This window comes from Onthophagus taurus, chromosome 1 (genome assembly GCF_036711975.1).
Source record: "Onthophagus taurus isolate NC chromosome 1, IU_Otau_3.0, whole genome shotgun sequence".
Taxonomy (NCBI): domain Eukaryota; kingdom Metazoa; phylum Arthropoda; class Insecta; order Coleoptera; family Scarabaeidae; genus Onthophagus; species Onthophagus taurus.
In genome coordinates, this window is record NC_091966.1 from 38,171,064 (window position 1) to 38,194,061 (window position 22,998).

The following is a 22,998-nucleotide window of genomic DNA, read 5'->3' on the forward strand; positions in this document are numbered from 1 at the left end:
TGAATTAAATCAAGACAACAAGGATCTCTAAATCATTGATGCAAGCGAATGCAAAGCTCTAGATTAAAACCAAAAGATCAATTTATGTAAATCATAAATAATAAAACTAATTCTTATCTTTCTGTTGTGTTCTGTCATACAGATAGGATCGAATTGGAGCAATACTTTTGTCAACCAAATCCTAAACATTGCAAAGTTAGGCCAAAAAGATGGGATAAGATTCTGTCTGGAATACACCAAACAAGTTATAATTTACTAAATGCAATTTTAACCTGGCTACCCCAAATTTATAGAGATGTACTTTATGAAACATGAAATGTGATGTGGAAAAATAAAAATTCATTTGATTTATACCCAATTTGTATATTTTTATACATAATTCTATTACAAAATTAATTTGTTAGACTATAATATCACATTTCTGATGTGGATATTACAACCCACCAATATTTTACGTTAACCGTAAATCACAATTACCTAACTAGACAAAATAAGATGAAAATTTTTTAAAATGAAAACAAAAAAAAAACAATCCTTAAAAACAATAAGTAACGATTAAAACGATATTCCAACAAAAATGAACGATCATTATAAATAATGAATGAACATAAGAAAAACAAAAAAATTAAAATATCAACTAATTAAGATTTTTTTATTAAGACCTTTTTAGATTAAGTTTGATTAGGCACATTTAAGTCATTGCTCTTGGTATGTGGATTATACCAATTAATTGGCAAGTAAGAAATATAATAAATTCATTGAAAAAGATTCAAAAAGAAAAATTATTCAAAATTAAATAATTGAATTGTCATTCAAAATTAAGATTATCCTTTTTTTTTAAATATAAAATTAAATCATCTTATTCTCCTGTAATTTTTAATTAGTAATTTAAAACAATTACCACGTAAAAATTAAACGATACAAGGTAAATTCGAGAGTGTCCTCATTATGTTTTATGGAATGTGCCATGTATTCATTCGAGTTGTTGACACAGCAGAATTCATGGATGGTCAATTTCAAATTAATTGCGAATAATTTGATTATACATATAAGTAAACATTTTTCGATTGGAACACATATATGTCTTTTCATTTCTCATTCGGAGGAAACTTAACAAGTAATGGCTAATACTTTTGGAATTCACAGCCTGTGCATAGATAGTTGATTTCAGTACAGATCGTCACCAGTTTCCATATTTTTCAACAAATTTTTCTTTTCATCACTCGCCTTTTTTGCTTTCCTCAATTGTGGTGGTTCAAAACAAGGCTAAAAAATATTTTAATCAATTATTTTTTATTATTTTATTATTAATTTTTAACTTACCGTTTCACAAACGTTCATATTACAACAATTTTCAATGGTAATTTCGCATTGATCGATGGACGCTTGAGGTCTATTTGTTAAAGGCGTAACGTTCTTATTCACTATAATCCTTTTATTAATTCTCGGACGTCTCTTTTTGGCTTTTTGGAATAAAACCACCAAAGCGACGACGATTATCGAAACGATCAACATACAAATGCACAGGATTAAAAACGGCGGATTACTTAAATAATCAGATATCGTAAGTTGTACTCGATTTTTGTCATCAACGTATTCTTCGCTGGATGTTCGTGTTTGCATTTCACAACTAAAAAAAAAACAAAAAGATATCTTAAGTATTAAAGTTAAATTAAGAAAGTAATAAAACGAACAAAAATTTTCAAAATATATTTGCGAAATAATTATTATCACATTGAAAAAGACTTTTGAAATCGTTCCTTTTTATCCAACACTTTAAGCCATGACTCATAGATAACTAAATCGTTTTAAGATAATTTTTGGGATGATCATCTTTTAATAATCTTTGATAAAACTTATCGTGATTGGAATTCTGTTTGGAATTACATAACTGTTTAATCCAAAAATGTTGATTATTTTTATGATTAATTACGGATATGAGATGTTATAAATAATCGTGAGATTTTATGTTGTATCTCTTGCTTAGAGTTGGCCTAAATAGATAAACAAGTCTAGATCCATTCTTCAACATCCAAATCGTTTCCTTGATAACTATAAGATGACAACAAACATAGTGGATAAAATGGGAAATGATTTTAATTTGGGTTCATTCACCTCCACTACTGCATTACAAATCCATTCAGATAACGACTAATTAATTTAACAAAAACACGTTACGTGACGGTAAAATGTTCATTAATCTTGAAATATTAAATATATGTAACAAAAGAAGCTAATAGGAAGGTTTTAAATGTATAACGACGATAAATTTGACTAACTTAGAACGCAAAATGCATTTTAAATTTCCTTTTATTAGCAATTCAATAACTGAAGAATTCAAATTTTTCAGCAAAGCTGGATATCCAATTATATATCTAGTGTCAGTACTACTACTATATCTAATAGTTGTTGGTAATGTCAGCTACTGTGTCTCAGATGTTTTGTATTGTATTGCAAATTCTGCCAACTTGTTGGCAGTATGAGCTATTGCATCCGGAAGCTTACAACATCTATTAAGAAGTCTACCAATTTGTTGGCAACATAAACTCCTACATCTCAAAGCTGTAACTTCTCTTATAGGCTACCAACTTGTCAGCAGCATGAGCTTTTACGTCCCAAAACTTCTGTACTGTACCACAGAGTCTGCCAACTTGTTGGCAACATGAGCTATTGTGTCTCAGAAGTTCTATACTGTATTGTACAGGGTGTCCAAATTTCGATGGGTTTGCAGGGTATCTAAGTTATATACAGTCTGCCAACTTGTTAACAGCATGAGCTACTACATCTGGAAGCTTGTAACCTCCTCTATACGCTGACAACATGTACCAACCCAACCCAGCTTGTCAGCAGCATGAGCTTTTGCGTCTCAAATCTTCTGTACTGCACCACAGAATCTGCCAACTTGTTGGTAACATGAGCTATTGTGTCTCAGAAGTTCTATACTGTATTGTACAGGGTGTCCAAATTTCGATGGGTTTGCAGGGTATCTCAGTTATTATGAAAGATAGAAAGTTGCTGCTTTCGCGAACCTGAGCTACTTTTTTGTGAAACTTACAATGGTGCAAACAAAATTTTCATAGCCCTCTTCGATTTTGATATACAGGAAGTATTTGAAATTTACGATTTTCAGACACCTCATGTATCTCGGCTATCCGGAAACTTAGTAAGAAAGTAAATACGGGTTCTAATAGATTTTTTCACGTGGAATCCAATGGTGCACGTGGAATTTTTCTAGTCATCGCGGTTTTTGAGTTATAAACACAACTCAAATACTGAACACTCAACTTCTAAAATACTCAGCTCTTTATAACTCAAAACCCGTGATGACTAGAAAAATTCTACGCGCACCATTGGATTCTACGTGAAAAAATCTTTTAGAACCCGTTTTTACGTTTATGGATAGCCGCAACTTTCTATCTTTCATAATAAGTGAGATACCCTGCAAACCCATCGAAATTTGGACACCCTGTACAGTCTGCCTACTTGTTAACAGCATGAGCTACTACATCTGGAAGCTTGTAACCTCCTCTATATGCTGACAACTTGTCCCAACCCAACCCAACTTGTCAGCAGCATGAGCTTTTGCGTCTCAAAACTTCTGTACTGTACCACAGAATCTGCCAACTTGTTGGCAACATGAACTATTGTGTCTCAGAAGTTCTATATTGTATTGTACAGCCTGCCAACTTGTTAACAGCGTGAGCTACTACATCTGGAAGCTTGTAACCTCCTCTATACGGTGACAACTGGTTGGCAGCATGAGCTGTTATATCTCAGAATTTCTGTTATATATAAAGCCTCCAAACTTGTTGACAGCATAAGCTATTGTGTCTCAGAGGTTCTATACTGTATTGTACAGTCTACCAATTTGTTGGCACCAAGAGCTACTACATCTGGAAGCTTCTAACTTCCCCTATACGCTGACTCCTCGTTGGAAGTATGAGTTCTTGTGTGTCAGAATTTTTGTACTATATTCTAGAGTCTGCGCAACGTGTTGGTAGCATGAGCTGTTGAATCTCAGAATCTCTGTAGTGTATTATAGAACCTGTCAACCTGTTGGCAGAATAAATTACCTTGATGCCATGATCTATTGTATCTCAATGCTTCTGTTCTATATCATCAGGAGATTGGACTGACGGACGTGGAACGTTTTGCCTTGCATAAAACTGGTGGTAGTAAAAAGTGAAGAAAAAAGTGATATTTGATGAATCTAATATAATACAAAGGAATCCACACAAACTCAGACAACATTTTGATACCGACAAAATTATGAGTATTTCATCAGAATGTATCAAAATATAGTACATTAATCCATTTCAACAAGTGACAGAGATATGATCCCAAATATACCCGGATAACTGGTATAATAAAGAACTTTAAGATACTGTAGAAAACTAACACTGGATAAATAGCGGAAAAAGACACAAATAAAATAATTATAATTGCTCATTAGCAAATATGAGTTTCAGGTTGATATTATAATAATTACTAAGCCTCAGCTGCAAACGACCTCCGCTTAATTAGTCGAAAGATGTACAATATCACCTAATAAAACCTAAACCACTTGCGGTTGCAGAAAATCGCTCGTAAACCGGTTCATGAAGTTAAGAAGATTAAGATAGGTACGACATGTATTTCGCATAGAAAAAAACAAACTGGACGATGAAAATCTGTTATGATTAAACGATGTTATGGCTCACACTATATAATTCCAAATTTATATGTATAATAGAGTCAATAACCCAGTGTGTTGCTGTGTAATTCTTCAACATAAATAAACTTGTTTATAACATTTTGTTTAAGAAACTTTTCATTATCATTCTGTTAAAGCAAATTAATTGATGTGATTCAAAGATTCGTCATTCTAAGAATTAAGAAACAAATTGAACCAATATAAAGATTTCTTGAATACTTACTTGCAAGTTATATTTTTGTTAAAATCATTAGCTGCCATTGGATTTGCACAATAAATTGTACACAAAGCTAGGACATTAACATTAATTTCACATTGTTCTCCAATATAACCATCCGGACATCGACATTTTGGTTCCAATCCATTATGACTACATTTTCCTCCATTTAAGCAATGATTATGACACAAATCGTATTCGCAACGGTTTCCATTAAACCCAGAATTACAAAGACATATTGGATACCCATGTAAGGTTAGATCACAAGTTCCATGAACACAATAATTATAACAAAGTGAAATTTCACAATTTGGACCTTTAAAACCTTTCGGACAAGAACACCCATTTTTCTCGGTTAATTCGCCGTTATTTAAACAAACGGTTTGAAGTAGTGTTTCCTGTTCTTCTTCGTTTATGAATTTAATTATTTCTTGAGTTGATTGATTGTATTCGTTAATGGCTTCTTCGATTTTCGAGCAATCTGGAGCTCCCATAAATCCTAAATGTTTTGCAATCAAACCGAACGGTTTTTCTTTAAATCCTCTGACTTTGTTGGGATGTTCTTCGTTATCTTTTCGAATTTTCCATAAAGCGTTGTTATTAACGTCCGTCCAATAAACTGATTCTTCATCCACGGCGAGTCCAAACGGTTTTTGATGCGTTTCTTGTAACATTAATTCTCTTTTATTTCCCTCTAAATCGGAACTTTCAATTTTAAAATAAATCCCTTCCCCCATATCGGACCAATACAATCTTTTCTTTACATAATCTATAGCTATCCCAACCGGCATATTCAAATCGGTTTCAATTAAAATCTCATGGCCACTTCCATCTAATTTCGCTCGATCGATCGTTGGTTTATCCAAATTCGAATTAGTCCAATAAATATAGCTTCTACAACTATCGATCGCTAAGTCTTGAGGAGATTCATCAACGAAAGTCATAAAAACACCAAAATCGTTTGGATCCGCTAACGATATGTAATTTATGGTCTTATTGAACGGGTTTGACCAATATAAGATGTCGTTTAACGGATCAATAGCTAATCCTTGGATGTCGTCGGCTAAATTTTGGATGATTGGGGAATTTTTCGTTACTTCCTGAGTTAAGGATATCGTGTATATCGTGTCATTGAATTCGTTCATGTCGCTAACGATGAATTGATGTCTGATATTGTCGAAGGTAAGTGCCTTTAATTTTGTGAAGGCAACAGTTGTACCAACCAGCGTTCCGTTGGATGTTAATAATTCGATTTGACCTTCAATTGCTACTGCTAAATCTAGAAAAAAATAGAAAAATATCGGTTAATTAAAGTGATTAAAAAATGTTAATTAAATCAATGTTATTATTAAGTGTAAAAAAATAATTTTGCAAACTTTTTTATATTTCAATAACTTCATTGTGCTTTGTTAAAGTTTATATATATGTGATATTGTTAGGTTAGTATGGTTGATATGAAAGTTATACAAGTAGTTGCGATAAAAGCCAAATTTGCAAAGTTCCTTTGATGCAACAGGACTCCTTGGATGGCGTACGTGATCGAAGTCACGTAGCCAGAGATTGCAAATCGATTTGATACCAAAGCACAACAGGCACTAGTTGGCGTCAAATTGCTTAAATAACAACGATTGCGTCGCCAAAAAGGAAAGAATTAACGCTGACTAGACGTCCGTCTACATCGTCAGGATGTTAAAGTAAGCTTTTTATCGCTCAATAAACATTGTTTATTACTATTTGGTAGACATCAAAGAAAATTTATAAATCCTTTGTAATATAATATCAATTGGTGTATTTCCAAGATTGGTTTTTAAATAAATTTCGATTTAAATGAATTTAAGTAAACATGAATTTATTGCAAAATATTGTTGTTATCATGAATGGCGTTCCATTTAACCCAAAAATAATTAAAAAACAAATTCAACGATAAAAAAGTCTGTTGATTAAAATTTATTTATTCAAAACACATCAAAAAAACATTCATAAAGTTCAATTTACCAATCAAGGCGAAGTCAATGAACATGATCTAGATTTCAGTTCATTCGTCCTTCTTCATTTCCTTATATCCGATTAGAAAAAAAATCAATCAATCACGTTACACATATTCCTTTAACGGGAAGTTGATTATTTCACTCGACATTGCGGACAATAACAGAGCCGAAGGTGACGGTCAAGATCACTATGCCATATCAGAACTTTCAACGGGTATTTCCCGTATTGTGATAATACCATAAATTATAATATCGATTCGCAAACGGAAAAGAAAAAAAGTGGTACGATAACGGTTTTATCTTAATGTAGTGAGTGACATAAAACGAATTTGCGAGATTATTTTTTTGCTCATTTCATGATGTAATTTGAAAGTTGTATTTAATGACGATCGTCACGTAAATACAATATACTCATCTTGTTTAACAGTATTATCTTGCACGTAGAGATTACAATTTTTTTATTTATGGGTATAAAAAATGATGAAAAATAATCATATGATTGTATTTTTGAGTGTAAAAAAATAGATATAGATAGAATTATTGTTTTGTAAACGGAAATGATGAAAAAAATTTTGGTTCAAAATCACGACGTGGATCAAAGTAAAAGGTAAATGATTATAGCAAAAGTAATTTAAAAGTTCAACGGTACGACATCTAATTGGGTGTGTAACATGTTAAGCTCACTTTGAGCTATCTTGACTGCTTCAATATTGGATCAGCAAATATTAAGGGAATTTTTTATTTATACTTGTGTCACATATTGCGCTTGATAAAAGCAAATACTCCATTTTGAAAAATGGGGAATTAAGACGGGAGATACATTTAGAACCTTAAACAACCTGAAAAACTATTGCTTTATAAAAATGATCTAGTTAAAAATATTTAACGCCAAAATTTTAAAGTACTTTGTTGCGTCCTTTGTTATGTCCCATAAATCATTATCATCGAGAGATCAGATTTTCAAAATATTTTCTTGATCGATAAAGTGCAGTTTGATATTCTTTTTCGCTATGTTAAGTGCAGTCGTTAATGTAAAGACGTCATGAAATTGAGAAAGATATAAAAAGAATTTTTAGATCCAAGCTCGTTTTGCTTGTTTTGTGATCGGCATAAAAACATAATTCTTAAATAATATTGGCTATGATTAAATAAATGATTATATAAACTGGACAAGACACGAATAACAATTATTCTATAATTTTATGGATATGTGACTTAGATTGTGTCACACTGTACCTATACAATAATATCAATATTCAGCCATAAATGTTGTTTGACTTTATCACTAAGAAAACTATTGAAAAATCGCATGTTTGCGTAGAACTACTTAAGAACGCTTTATATAAACCCAGATTGTTTAAATTTGAAGAAGTTGACCAATACTTCGTAAGAGACCTTTCTTACAACAATACTACAAGAAAAATTATCAATTTCAAATTCATCACAAATTACCAAGACAAACAGAAATTACACGTGATCATTCCGGAATAATAAAACATCGTGATACAAACAATAATTCTGACATAACGACAGTTGTAACTTCTTTAAAAATGCGCGTGATCCATAAAGTTTTATTTTAAGCAACAAAAATTCTTTCAATTTTCAAAAGAATTTCGATAATCTATCCTCTTTATCCTATTTGCCCGTAAGAACGTAAATAAACGACAGGGGATAGAGAGTAGAATGTTAATCACGAATAAAGAAAATTAAACGTTGAAAATACACATGGTTATTATTAATTATAAACTGGAAAAATCTCTCTTTGAGAAAAGGCTAAGATGTATCAGAATAATGAAAAATAACAAACTGGAAATTTCTTCTGAATTTTTGTAACAAAAAAACATCACTTCCTCATACTAGTTCGAACATCAAAAGGGGCATATATGTACTTTGATATCGAATGTATCAAGAAAAAGTGAAGCTGTAATGGTATTCTCACCATGCATGATAAAGGTGCTGTAGATAGAGATACTTCATTTAGTTCACATGTCATAATAAAGTATGGGCGTTGGTAGTATTCTGCAGTCTCTTAGACATAGTAAGTATTTTCTTCTTTTTTTACTTTCAGATCCACTGTATAGGAGGTCTTCCAGGGAGTATGGCTGGAGTCCATCTTTGGCTACCATTGGTAGTCTAGGACCTCCCATACGTTTATAACATACCCCTCCATTCCGGCTTTCTTTTGCGAATCCATCTCACAATGTCCTGGATGTCGTATATCTCTCTGGTGTCCTTGCCTCTTTTCTACGTCTCCATTTCTGCTGTTCTGAGCATTCTTTTGTGGTAGTATTTTCTACTTCTTTCGTTGTTTGCGCTATTTAATATCTAATTTCCTTTTGGAGGTTTCTACTGCTCGTAATATCGACGCCAAGTTATTTAAAACTCATCACCTGTTCAATGGGCTTCTTGTATACAGATGTAGATTCCGGGGAGCGGAAGTTTCTTCTTCGATAATCTTTGCAAATAGCTTCAGTATCGAGCTTATTCCACGGTAGTTCTTAGAATCATTCTTGCATCCTTTTTGAATACTGGTATTGTTATGCTTTCTTTCCATTTGGTCAGTATACTTTTTGGCGTACATTTTCAACTTTTTAATTTGATGATTGTCTATTTTATTCTTTCTGTGGATATGGACCATAGTTGATGTGTGGTTTCGAGAAAATGCTCTGTATTTGATCTTCCGCCAGTGTTTTTGGCACAACATTTTTGTAAACTTGCCAGTCGTTCAGTACAGCTTTTGTAAGTTTCACATGTCATTGACAGTTTTTTTTTTATTTCTAAGTATATTCAACATTTTTGTTCGCCTACAACAATGAGCTATTTTGATGTATATGTTTTGGTGTACTCCTCGAATGTTATCGATTGGGATCAATATCAAAATGCAACATAGCTTAATAGTACAGGCATTGGGTAGTTTTGCAAAGGAAGAGTTTTGCTTGGAAAAACGTAACGTTCTTACGACAACCCTGAGTTTTCGGCCATCTTAAGAGACGCATGGCTAAACCCGAAAACCCGTTTCTAATTCTAGGTCTAGTGTTAGTTCTAGTTTTCGTTCGATAAAAATATACCATAATCTAACTAATAACAATTAAAACTAGAACTAACACTAGACCTAGAACTAGAAACATTCGGACGTCTCTCAAAACAGCTAAATCTAAATGATTTTAGTTTTAGGTCTAGTGTTGATTCTAGTTTTCACTCAATAAAAATATGTAACACAGTGATATCTACTCTACCTAGCATTGACATTAGAACTATCATTTGTCCTAGAACTAGAAATATTCAGGTTTAGAAGTCTTAAGAGACGCATAGCTAAACCCGAATAGGTCTGGTTCTAAATATATTTTTGTATATTGCATTCTAGTTTCATTTTTTGAATCTCATTTGTATGTTTTCTTTCTAAGTCTCTGATTCTACATTGATCTTGTTCGTCTTTCCAACCACCAATCTTCTTCTATGTTGTATTTTGCTTGCTAATTTCACCATTATGAAGTTGCGATTGATTGCAGCATTTGCTGATACCAGCACCATGATATGCAGAATTCTAGTATGTACTGATTTTTGGCATTGCGTATTTTAAGATCTGAATTTGGTGGATTACAAAGGAAATAATTTGAATTTAAATTATTGAACTTTATCTCGTAACGAATCGTCAATAGAAATGATTTAAAAAAAGCAAATACAGACAATATTTTTCAAGTTAGATGCTATAACGGCGACTATGTTACTATAACTGAATTACTCATCATGTTTGACCTATTTTAAATGGGGAAAAGGGTCACTTTAAATTGGCGAAGTATTTTTAGCAACAAATTGTAAACAAAACAAGCAATTTTATAGATTCAAATACCACAGATTTTTAAAAATATACAAAATTTTTTTTGTAAAATTCTTGAAAGCAGGAAATGAATGACTCTTTAAATATTTCCTGTCTGCTATTTTCATTCTTTCTTACAATTCAAATTAATTCCCAAAAATTTAAATAAAAATTATAGTTTTTATTTTTTCATTTTGTAGGGAACTAATAATTTAATTTATTTTTGGGTCAATTTTAGTGTGCTTTTTTAGTCACGCGACATTTATGCCCCACATTTAAGGAAATAGTATCGATTGTAGGAGTATACAAAGGCTAGTAAACTCTTAATAACGCATTGTTGTTATTGCTAAAACGATTATAATGGTTTTACGTAATGAATAGCCTATAAATATGCGTAATTGTTATCGGGAATAGCCGGCAAATTTCTTAGAATGAAGAAACTAAATTCTTTGTTATTTCGAGTATCGTTATCAAATACTAATTTTTGTTGTTTTAATATTATGAAAGTTCTTATTTAATGAAATTCTTAGAAAATCTAATTTATTTTTGTAGTTGGTTTTTAAAGGAATTATAATTAGAAATAGAATTGATTAAAAAAAATTTTGAATTTATTAATATAATTTTAACTCACCCTGTAGGTGACATTAACTGGGACGTTAGAATGACACATCTATTTTTAACACTCTGTATATGGATGTTCATATGACAATTATATAACTTAAATTCTAGAATCACTTTATCAGTTTTTGTAGAGTTATTAAACTTTTTGCACTCTAATTATAATTAAATGACTTTAATCAACACAAATTAAAAGCAAACTTTGAATTTTTTTTTTCCTAAAATAATTAGTCAAAACGTTTAATTATGCCATCTATAATTAATAAATTAAAACTTTATTTAAAAAAAATTAATCTAATCTTTGCAAATAAAAATGAATCAATAATATTATTCAAACAAAAATTGTATAATATATACAAATAAATATTTAAAATATTATTTTAAGTTACCCAAAAATAAAATGATTTTCCAAAAATTTTTTATAACCACGCGGTTGGCCTACGTGACAAGTCCAGAGTTGCGAATGGCAGCGCGAAATTCGTTCCGCTACTGGAAAAGGGAAAATCTTCCCGATTATGACTTACCCCATTCGTGATTTTCAGCTTCGGATCGAGCTGAGGCTATAAGGAGTGTTGTCAATGCGAAAAGAACCCACATTTTCTTGATAAACTATTGGAAATTGCAGTATAATTTTTAAAAAGTGAACACGGACACGCGGCGTTACACAACGAGGAACCGATACATGCGCAGGGCGCGCGGCAAATGCGGCTTTCAGCACCGACGACGTCCGATTTCTATTTTCCAGAGAGCTGAGACTCCCCTACCTATCATTGCGGTAGCGCGTAGCACCAACTAGAAGTTACATAACGATACTATTTAAACAAAAGTCTATTTTTAATAATCCTTATATTAAACAAAAAATAATCTAGTACGTAAAAAAATCATTTGTTTTATAGAAACGTCAAAAATAAAAAATTTAAATAACATTTCATTTTATTTATCTCTTTATATTTATTAATTATTAAAAATTATTTAATTTAATATTCGCAATTAAACCAAAAATTAATAAAACAATTTGAAATAAAAAATTCAATAAATTTTAAATTTCATGAATGTACTCTACGTCATTGACCGCGCATGCGCCGAAGAAATATTCTTAGAACTGTCACTGTCGCACATCAGTATTTTGTATTTAGTAACCGTGGAAATGTGATTTTAGCAAACAACTTTAGTATTTTAGTGTATTTCTAGTGCGTTCCGGGTATAGAAAGAAGCCGAGGTTCACTATTCGGTAAGCGAATCATCATTTTGTTCGGTTTTATTCATAATCCGGGCCAAAAACGCCGTACAACCTGTTGTTGTTTTAGGTTATGTCCGCGTTATCAACGATTTCACATTTGAAGACGTTTCGGTTTAGGTTATTGCCTTTGGTTGTTGTTTTAGTACTATACAATCCGGGTAGAAAGTTATAATGCATATTTGACCTACAAATTATCTTATTAATGTCCGTGTAAAAGGATTTCTCTACTTTACAAAGAAGGTTACAAATGAATTATAACTTATTTCATTCTGTTATATACAGGGTGGTGGTTATAATGTAATTAAAATTTTTTTAAAGGTATGAGAGAAAGAAGTGAAATTTATTAATTATAACTTGGATTTAAAAAAATCCATTCTACAGTTATACAATATAATTAATTTTATAAATATAAATACAGGGTTGTCACTTCGAACAAGTTTCTGAAGAAGGTTGCAACATGGCATCCGAAACGTCAAACCTCTTCTTAAGACGCAAAACCCGAAAGTTTATAGTGTTAGTTCTAATTTTAGTTCAACATAAATACAGGATGTTTCTGTAAGTCGTGGCATAATTTTAATCACAAATACTAAAGTAAAAATGATCACGATTCGCGTAAAAATTTTTGGTCTAAACCCATAAATGGCTAAGATATGGGCCTTCAAAGTTAAGAAATTTTTAAATATTTTCAATATGGTTTGTTTTAGAACGATTAAATTAAGTAAAAAACATATTAAGTATACAGGGTCAGTCAGAAAGTAATGACGTGACAAAGTTGACCTTAAAACATAGGAACTCAAGGAACCAGGCCTATCTAATTAAATACATCGGAATCTAGAGACTCGAATGGGCGGTTTAAATTTCGAGGATGTAAAAAGAAAGACTGAGTGAGGCTGAAAGGACGTTTTTGATAATACGCAAATTGGATATTTAAAATTAGTAGAGTTAATGGGTAATGCGGGATTCTATACGTCGTGGTATAATTCTAATCACAGATACAAGATTCACAACGATGACGATTCGTGTAAAAATGTTTGGTCTAAATCCATAAATGTCTAAGATTTAAATGTCTTATATATTTTAAATACTGTTTATCATAGAAATGTAAAATTTAGCCAACAGTGCAATGTTATCATGAGAAATCGTTTAAGATCACTTTTAAAAATATGCAACCACGGGATCAACGCTATACAGGCTGTTCACAATGGATATATTCTTAAAACTCTTTTATTATGTAATAAACCCTTAAATTTTCCAACTGATTCTAAAAGCCTATTTCATTTTAAAATTATTTTCACTCTTAGCGATTTTTGATTAGACGTATCGTTTTCGAGTTATTCCCAAAAAGATACAACCTCGTTTTTGACATACTGTCCTTAATCGTAGGCACCCATGAAAACAAATCGTAAGAAAAGCAATATGTCAGGTTATTATCCAACGTAGCGCAAAATCTGGATTTTCTTCAGTCCAATATTAACCATTTCTCAAATTAATGGTCATCAGTAAAAAATGTTTTCTCTAAAAACGCAGCATTAATAGTACTTTTTTCCATCATAATATGGCAAAACTATACTAGCAACGGAAGTTCAGCAGTTTTTAATTCTTGTACTGTCGACAAGTAGTATGGAGACAATTGCTGTTCATGTGAAACACATCAAGTCATACTTTTGGATATTCCGAAATGTCTTCTTATATCAACAGTAGGTACTACGATCTGCCACAAAATCGAACATGTTTTCTTCTAGTTCGGGTGTCCAAACTGACCTCTGATTCCTGTTATTTACATACTTTAGGAACTGTTTTTATCAAGTTGTCTGTGGTTGAGGATTTTATGCAATATCATTTAGCCGCTACGTTAGCATTGCCTAAACACTCTCCCAACGTTAAAAGCATGTCAATTTGCTCACTAAACTGTAATTATTTGCCATTTTAAATAACTATTAGCGACTAACGTATGTTGGGTTATAATTTGACAGTTGCTTTACCGCATTACTTACAATTTGTTCCATAGAAAGCGAAAACGATGCGTTTAATCAAAAATTTCTAAGAGTAAAAATAATTTTAAAATGAAATAGGCTTTTAGAATCACTTGGAGTCTACACATTTAAGGGTTTACGACATAATAAAAAATTTTTAGTAAATAACCTTTGTGAACACCCCTGTATAGCATTGATCCCGTAGTGCATATTGTCAAAAGTGATCTTAAACGATTTCTCATAATAATATTACACTGTTTGCCAAATTCTATTTTTCTAAGACAAACTATATTGAAAATGAATATGAAAATGTTTCAAAATTTCTTAGCTTTGAAGGCTCATGCCTTAGACATTTATGGGTTTACATCAAACATTTTTACACGAATCGTCAGTATTTTAACTCATGTATTTGTGATTAAAATTATCCCACGAAAAACGTCCTTTCGGTCTTTCTTTTTTCATCCTCGAAATATGACCCGCCCATTCTAGTCTTTGAATTCCGATATGTGACTTCAAGAGTAATTCTCATAAATGTAGCGAAAGTAAAAATCCAATTTTCGCTCAATATCGGTTCTTAATAATGTCATGGCAGACGTAATATGGTCTGCTGGTAGTCAATATGCTATGCAATATCTCACAGAACAACTGTGTAGGTCCTAAACATTGGGAAGAACCCTTTTCTTAATTTTTTGAAGTAATTTTCTTATGTGGAATTACCGATTAGGTATTTTCTCGGAGATAAAATCACTTGACCGTCTTTTCTTACCCTATCAGTCAGTCATAGCTAATTGAGTCGCAAATAGTCATGAAAAACAATTAATAGGAATCCTATTACTTTTTTATCACCGACATTCATACAGTCATACCTGAACGGGTTTGATGTGAACCCCCCTCTTAAGAGATCCGTTATAACGCTCAGTATTCTTGTTTTTCCACGCATGTTTAACACCGTAACGGTTTGCCCACATTTCAGTCTTCCTTGTTCAAATCCTTACAGTACCTGCACTCTTCCGGAGTTTTTCTGATTTTAGGAAATATTTTTCGTGTATACCATGGCCACTTCTAATTCTTCTCTGCATTTTTTAACATCCGGTATGAAAGTTTTCGTGCATTCAGTGTACTTGCTTCAACGTCTTTACTATTTTCTTCCTTTCCTTTCTTCGACAAGAAGGTCTAAGGATGGCTATTCCCGATTCTCTCTAGGCCTATGGCCATCTTCCTGTTTATGGAACTTTTCAAGTTTCTATAGTGGTCATATTGTAATGCTCGTATCCATTTCGGCGCCGTGGAGAGCTTTTTTTGCCTCTATTTGGACCGCCTACGTTAGGCATTATTCTTCCCAAAATATTTTTAGCTTTTGATCTCTATTTGTTCCATCTCCACGTCCATCTTGGGAGCATTTCTCTACCTTGCAACACAATCATTTCTATTTTCTGGGACACCGCCCTGATGCTCATGATTTCCAGCTTCCTATGGACCACTTCGGTCGCATGTCTTGTTTTTTTCCTCTACTTCCGTTCTTGTCTGCTTATGCAGTATTTCACCGTGGAAGATATTCCATTGAATCGGTTCTAGTATAAATTCCTAGGGTACTCCACTAGTTATGTCAAAGATGAAGCTATTATCTTTCATTATTAATAAAACAATAATTAAATAAGATGGAAAAACACTTTTTATACGCAAACATTTCAAATTAATATGATAAATATCTTCATAATCAATCTTATCGCATTGTTCATTGTTGCCAATCCAGGTGATATAGTTGATAATAAATTTGAGGAGTTCAAGATTAAAGTTCATTATTACTCAAAAATGAATAGAGATGGAAATATAAGAAAAGTTTCAGGGGAATTTTCCGAAACAGGTTTAAAGTTTTATATCCTTTCCTAAATCCACACACAGTATTTTCGCCATATTTAAAAAAAAAGTTTTTATACAAAAGTATACCTTATTAATCTAAAAATACATTTCAAATAAATTATTTCATTCTATTTCTTGAAACCAACCTAAAGATGTTAGCTTGCAATGCCCAACTTGTTTTTCGGAATACATCCTTTAAGAAATCAAAAATGTATTTAACTTTTTAACTACATCTCCTTTTTGTGTTTCTGGCTTATTGTACATTTGGCTACGACATAATTCTCTAATACCGGGAGTTTCGTTAATGTATATTACTTTATTGTGGACTAAAACAGTAATAATTAAATATACTTTTTGGTGAATCCCCGGTTAATCGATTCTACTTGAAAATATATTTTTTTAATCTTAGAAACGTATCAATTTTAAGTGTTGTGTTAAGTATTATAATCATGCGTCAAAAACATTCTGTCTATATATTATATATTCTCTAGAAACTTGGAAATCCCATTCATAGACGTTAATTTACCGGTACTTAAAAAAAAACATAGTTATTTGACGTAGAAATAATTTCCTTAAAACGTCACAAAATGTAATTGCTACCGGTGAACCCTATAAATAATTCATTGAAGTATTACCAGTTAAAGATTTAATTAATGAATTTGATTTAAAAAAGAAAATATATCATAACTCCTATTAATTATAACGGATTTTGGGATTTCCTACTTTCGCGGTTAGTGAGGCTGTATCTCAATTTTTCAAGGCTCGTCTGGAACTTCCGGCCGACATACCTCCTTTTTGTTATTATTTTCTATACAAGTTATAATTCACGGTCATTTAGGTTGCGATATCGTGATTTTTATTAGGTGCTAAAAGTATAGAACTTTTCTTTTTTTTTGTGAGAGGATATTACGCTATTAAGGACAATAAATTATATCAAGGTTTTCACGCACTAATATTTTGGGTATATATTCGCTATACTTGGCGCGTGTTGCGATAATTTTTTTTATAATTCGAAATTTCTGAGTTTGTCAACAATTATATCCAACTTTAGATAATTTTTAGAAGGAAATTGCAAAACTATAATTAATTTTTAGTTGATCAGTGAACCGAACTACGATTGATTTTACGTCGTAGTTAATATATAATGTATGCCATTACAGAAAGATTGCGTGGAAAAGTTCTGAATTGATTAACAGTAATTATCATTATTACTCTGACACTATCTATTAAACAAAACGTGTTCGATTTTTAATATCGCAATCGATAGAATATTTACGACACTTATATCGGATTGTTTCAAGTACCACCACACCCACAACGATAACAAATCTGGTTGAAGGTCAAGGGTGTAATCATTCTAATAGATAATAAATTAAATATAAAACAGATGAGATAAACTTTTTATTTTTTAAATCAAAAAAATTTATATTTATTTTCTTTTATTTTTAACTTATTTTATCTCATTTTTTAAAATTTCTTTTAAAAGTTTAATGAAAGATTTCTTTTGTGGATTTTTGTGATTTGCGCTTCGTTAGTTTCCGTTCTAAACGAATGTTAACTGAACCGAAAATGAACTTTTTTTCCGCGCGCGATTTTTCACCTCTTCGGCGTCAACGGTCCCGATTTGGTAAATACCAATGGGATACCACGTGGTATGGTAGTGTTATTTGTACTTTCAAACGGACGGGATTACATCGAGAAGAGAAGCTGATGAAGTCATGTGGTGCTGCCTCAAGGTAAGTAACGCTTTTACTTTTCGTAATAATTTAAGATAATATTATTTAGCGGTAATTGTTTCTTTTGCTTATTAAGGTGAATTAATGGAAAACCTTTGTGGTGATAATATTTGTTTATTTATAACTCGTTAAATCACAATTTGTTATTAATGAGACTCTTTAAATGGATTTAAATTGTTCTGTTTTTAAAAAATTAATTGTTTTGTAGGCAACATTATTGACTCACATGCATTGTTGGTTGCATATACACAGTGTAATTAGAAATTTCTAAACTATTATTCGATTTAATAATAATCGCATCAATATTTAATACATTTTGAATTTCATACATATTATTATTGTATATAGATATTATTATGTTATTCTTGTGGTCTTATAATACATTTTGTGGGGAGAATTGGGTCTTAATACTTGAATGATATCTTTGGTTCAACGCCCATACTGAGTACTAAAAAATTCAAGAAATAGTCAGAATTAACAATTTTCTGTGTAACAATTGAAGTTTTACACAAAAAGGTAACTAAACATTACTATTTGGAATGAAACAAATCAGAACTTAATAAAATTTTACATCTCCAAGATACCTTGAATAGAGAATAGGACATCTGATTTTCCAAGACTGGGCTGTTTCCATTTTATTAAATTTTTTTTCAATAGTGCATCTTTAGCATCAAAAAGACGGCCTCAAGAAACCTTGTGAAACATAAGACTTACTTAAGCTAACTTTCATATGATAGAATGGTCGATAATAATCTGCGCCACTAGTAGACGCACACTAACATATATTTTTACATGGATGGCGGGGAGGTACCTTTTTCAAATATCGGTCCATAAACGATTCAAAAACTAGGTTTTACAATATATGCAAGGCTTCACTTTGCCTTGTTTTGCACAAATATTAATCTTATACATAAACTGCATAATCTGGCATGATAGAGTGCTTCATCGCCAGAGGGAAATTGTTTCTGGAAAGACCAACCAATGCCTAAAAAAGAAACGAACCTTAGGTTTATACAGGACGCAAAGAGAAAGTCCTACTTATTCTGGTTTAGAGGTGTTAGAAGTGTTATCTACGATGTAATTATTAGGTGAAAAGGTCCAGGTTCAAGTCTTTTGTGGACTTACGAGGACAAGTTGGCCTGTTTCTTTACACTGGGCGAATAATAATCTTTCAGGGTAAGACGATTACCGTTATGGTACTGGTTGTGTTGGTGTTTTCGGCACCTGGTGTTATTTGCATGATCAGGTTACGAAAGAAGTTGAGATATACATACTTAGAATCAAGGCAAGCACAATAGTGATTAACACCACATCCAACTCTATTCTAACGCAATTGAAGGTGTTCAACCTTGACTATTGGCCTGATGATGACTCGTAAATATTATTTTAGCAAGAACAGAAAGTTTTTACATTATTTCTAATCTAATTTAATATGTTAACTACCTCCTTTAATTATTCATCTTTTGCTTTTTTAATTTCAAAGTGAATTCATCAAATAACTTTTTGGGCATTTAATTTGGTGTTTCTGAGTTCGAATATCTGTTAAGAAGCAAACTTTGTTTCGAAAGAGCTTTGAACTCTTTGCATATCATTGGAATGAAATTATAAGGTGACTTCTTTCAGGCTGGAATCACTGCAACTGTTAAAGTATGAGTATTCCAGCGGTGGAAATTATCTTAGAGATTACACAATGAGCAGAATCACCTTTGAATCGTAGCCCATGCAGATTGTTCACACTTCATTATCTGGCATTATATAGCATTTCTTAGAAGCATTGACAAATTTGTATTCTCTTTAAATTTTATTCCAAAGCTTTTTTCTAATTCTTTTTGTATAATGACTTTGCTGAAATGGGTAATATCCTAAGCTTCTTCCACCTACATAGGTATACTTAGCCGATTTACTTCGGGTTATGAAGAAATCAATTAAATGTGCGATTTTAGTACTACTTTGTAGGCTAATGCGTTGGGTTACCATATGACACATTTCAGTTCCTTGCTTGCTTGAAAAAGCTCTTTTTTTGTAGTAGTAGTTAACCTAGATCCTCATTGGTCATGTTTAGCAGTAAAGTTATCATCAAAGTTTATTTATGAAGTCTAAACATTGTTCTTTTTAGATCATGTCGAGGCGGACAATAAACTGTGGATACAATAATTTTATATGTTTTGGTTTTCACCTTATAGAGGCAGCTTGAAACTGTACTGTTGTGTATTCCATTTTTAGGATGATGCCTTCACTATGGTCCCCCTTAATACCCATTGAGTCCAACAAATCAACCTACTCCAGCAAAGCAAATAATTGTTTATAGATAATTTTCTTTGGCATCATCGACAGTATTGACACATTATTGGTCTAAGATCCTCATAGCTTTTCTGTAGACAATGCAATAACAATAATTGTTTTCGAATAAAATTAAAAAACTAACATAATAATAATGAGATATTCCCACTTTCGTCAAACCATACCACAATCGCCTCGACACTTTACACCATGTAAACACTTTTCAATTTCTAAACTATATCTTTTTTTCAAACCGTGTCATATTCGTGGTTAACTTTCTTAGTTGTAGTTCGGCCAACCTAAACTTTTACAAGTTTTACTTTTAGAAGTGTCATCGATGCAATTAAGTTTAAGACGCGTTTAATTCTACAAATAATATATTACAAATTATATTTTTATCAAATTAAAGCTGACACTTTCATGTAATTCGTCCAGCTATGTAGTTTAATTCGCCATTCCTTTCGAGCCGCAAACAAACCATTTTTATTTTCAAAATACTATTTGAAAATGAACGAAAGTTTAATAGAAACTTGAGCGCAAACTTTTTTTAATAATCTGTTATTGAGACGTCGACCTTCGAATTCAGATGTTCTATTTTATGTACCACCACCACTGCAACAGTTAAACGACGCTGAATTCCTTTCGGTTTTATTTTATTTTGTGAATTTTATTTTATTGTTAAATGTGTTGCTAGACTTTCTTTAAAAACAAACAATTTCTAGTTTCCATTGAGTGGGTTGCGTTATTAATAAAGACAAGAATGCTCGGTTGTTTTCTCTGGATGACAGCTGCTCATTAAATACCTCATTCGCAACTCGATCATGCGTGTCATATCAGCCGTTTAAGTGAACAGTCTACTGTTTGTTGGGGCGATCATCAAAAGAAATAAATCTTTTTAGAAGGGTCGCTGAATCGCTTTATATGTTGTAAATTTAAATAACGCGTTTGCTTTTTACTGACCCTCTTTAGGAGTACATTTAAAAATAGACGGTGTCTAAAAATTGCTGATAGTTTGGCTTGTGCCAGGTGTATTTTGTTAAACGTCGAAGACGTTACGGTTATCGAGCTTTAAGATCACAATGTTTCAACGAAGCATTTCTATTGCATAAGTGTCAGCAAATGCCATTGCTCATAAACATCACGTGCGAAAGTTAATTGTATTCAAAACAGCGGCGGTCGTTTCCTCTCTCGTTAAAGATACTGATGCGGTTGGAGGAGAAGTTAAGCGCGTCTTCCTCGAATTGCAAAGGTTGATAGCTTTTCAAAGCCGGCATTAATGGAATAGATAACTATGTAACTTAATACAAGCCTGTCATGGAAGAGTCATGGAAGCGAACGAACGCTCCTGAAATACGCTGGTCAGCGCATGCGACTTACCAATTCCACGTAAAGTTAGGTTCAGCCGTCATACGAGCGTCGCCATACAGTCGCCAACTATACTTCGGTCTTTGCCGTTTTCAAAAATAGTTCGGGCTCCTACCAAAGAAAAACAGACAGAGAAGATATATTTATGGTGGGACGTTGTCGATTTGTAGTTTGCTTGTGGTGTATTTTGTGTTATTTTCAAAACGGTTCAACACCAACAAAAAAAAGTTTTCAAAATAAATACAAAAAAAACCGTTATTACAGTTTTTTCAGTATTTTGATCTCGCTGCTTAACAAAGAGTCATTGAAGGCGGCTGTAAACAAAAGTAAGTGTCCCTTTCTTTTTTAACCTCCTTTTTCATGTTGATAACAAGCAGATAACGCAACGAGATTACAACAAATATTGCGTACATTTATTATTGTTGCGTGAATTAACATTATTTTATGATATAACGGTTGATACTTTGTTTTTATTCTTGAAAAACTATAAAACTTGAATTCTTTTTATTTATAGTGCGCTGCTCGTAAAGTTAAATGTGTTATACAACTGTTCTCCATGTGATAATAACTTTAATAACATGTAACATGCTTTAGCTTGGCATTGATTGTTGGGTCAAGGGCGACTATGTAATAAATATTAATTTACTATGTTTACTTATAGAAATTTATATTTATTCTATATAAATATGTTCTACCCCAGTTATTTACATCTTATACTTGTTATTTTCCGCAAGTTTGAATATAAAAGTTTAAACCTTTCCAAAGAAACACCTGGAAGCAGGTTATAATTATAATTACACCTTTATGCCTCCGAGATGAAATGCATTTACCACTCCTTTTGATTTCTCTTTTATGCGCTCGTATTAACGTACAATTCATTACAACGATATCACGATAACAGCCAATTCATTTTTAAATTGGTTATAAATAGGAAGCGATAAATAACTCGCCTTTAATAGTTTAATAGCGTGAGTATGTGAATTTTTTAAATTACAGTCACACATTGATGTTATTATTGTATTTTCTCTTTACTAATTTAATTTGTGCGCCAGATATCCTGTGACGTTCTCCGGAGATTAATTTTAACTCGCGAGATGACGTGAAACTAACGGCCGGAAATTGAGAACAAAATTCGCGTTTACCAATAATATCACGCAGTTTAACTAATCTGTATGACGCCAACAGTTTTGCATGATAAAAATAGTACCGGA

General features: G+C 32.1%; 2 protein-coding genes across 4 annotated transcripts in view; one reads left to right on the forward strand and one right to left on the reverse strand.

Moving 5' to 3' along the window:
• Nucleotides 1-342: 342 nt before the first annotated feature.
• On the reverse strand, nt 343-12,063 carry LOC111428856 (Protein cueball). Its single transcript, XM_023064546.2, has 4 exons — nt 11,858-12,063; nt 4,917-6,189; nt 1,324-1,630; nt 343-1,266 (listed from the first exon to the last, which is right to left on the reverse strand). The coding sequence occupies exons 1-4, from the start codon at nt 11,928-11,930 to the stop codon at nt 1,168-1,170; spliced, it is 1,752 nt and encodes a 583-aa protein (XP_022920314.1). The 5' UTR covers nt 11,931-12,063; the 3' UTR covers nt 343-1,167.
• Nucleotides 12,064-12,459: 396 nt separating this feature from the next.
• Nucleotides 12,460-22,998, forward strand: part of LOC111428863 (supervillin) — a 133,517-nt gene continuing 122,978 nt past the window's right edge. Inside the window, exon 1 of one of the 3 annotated variants that reach the window (XM_023064566.2) lies at nt 12,460-12,564. Coding sequence is in view for 1 of the 3 variants with exons in the window: in XM_023064561.2 (XP_022920329.2) it covers nt 18,125-18,142 (18 nt within the window). In the remaining 2 variants the exon portion in view is untranslated. Of the gene's footprint in view, nt 12,565-18,071; nt 18,143-21,650; nt 22,114-22,998 lie in introns of those variants that run through there. The other 2 variants (XM_023064561.2, XM_023064565.2) reach the window with 2 other exon arrangements.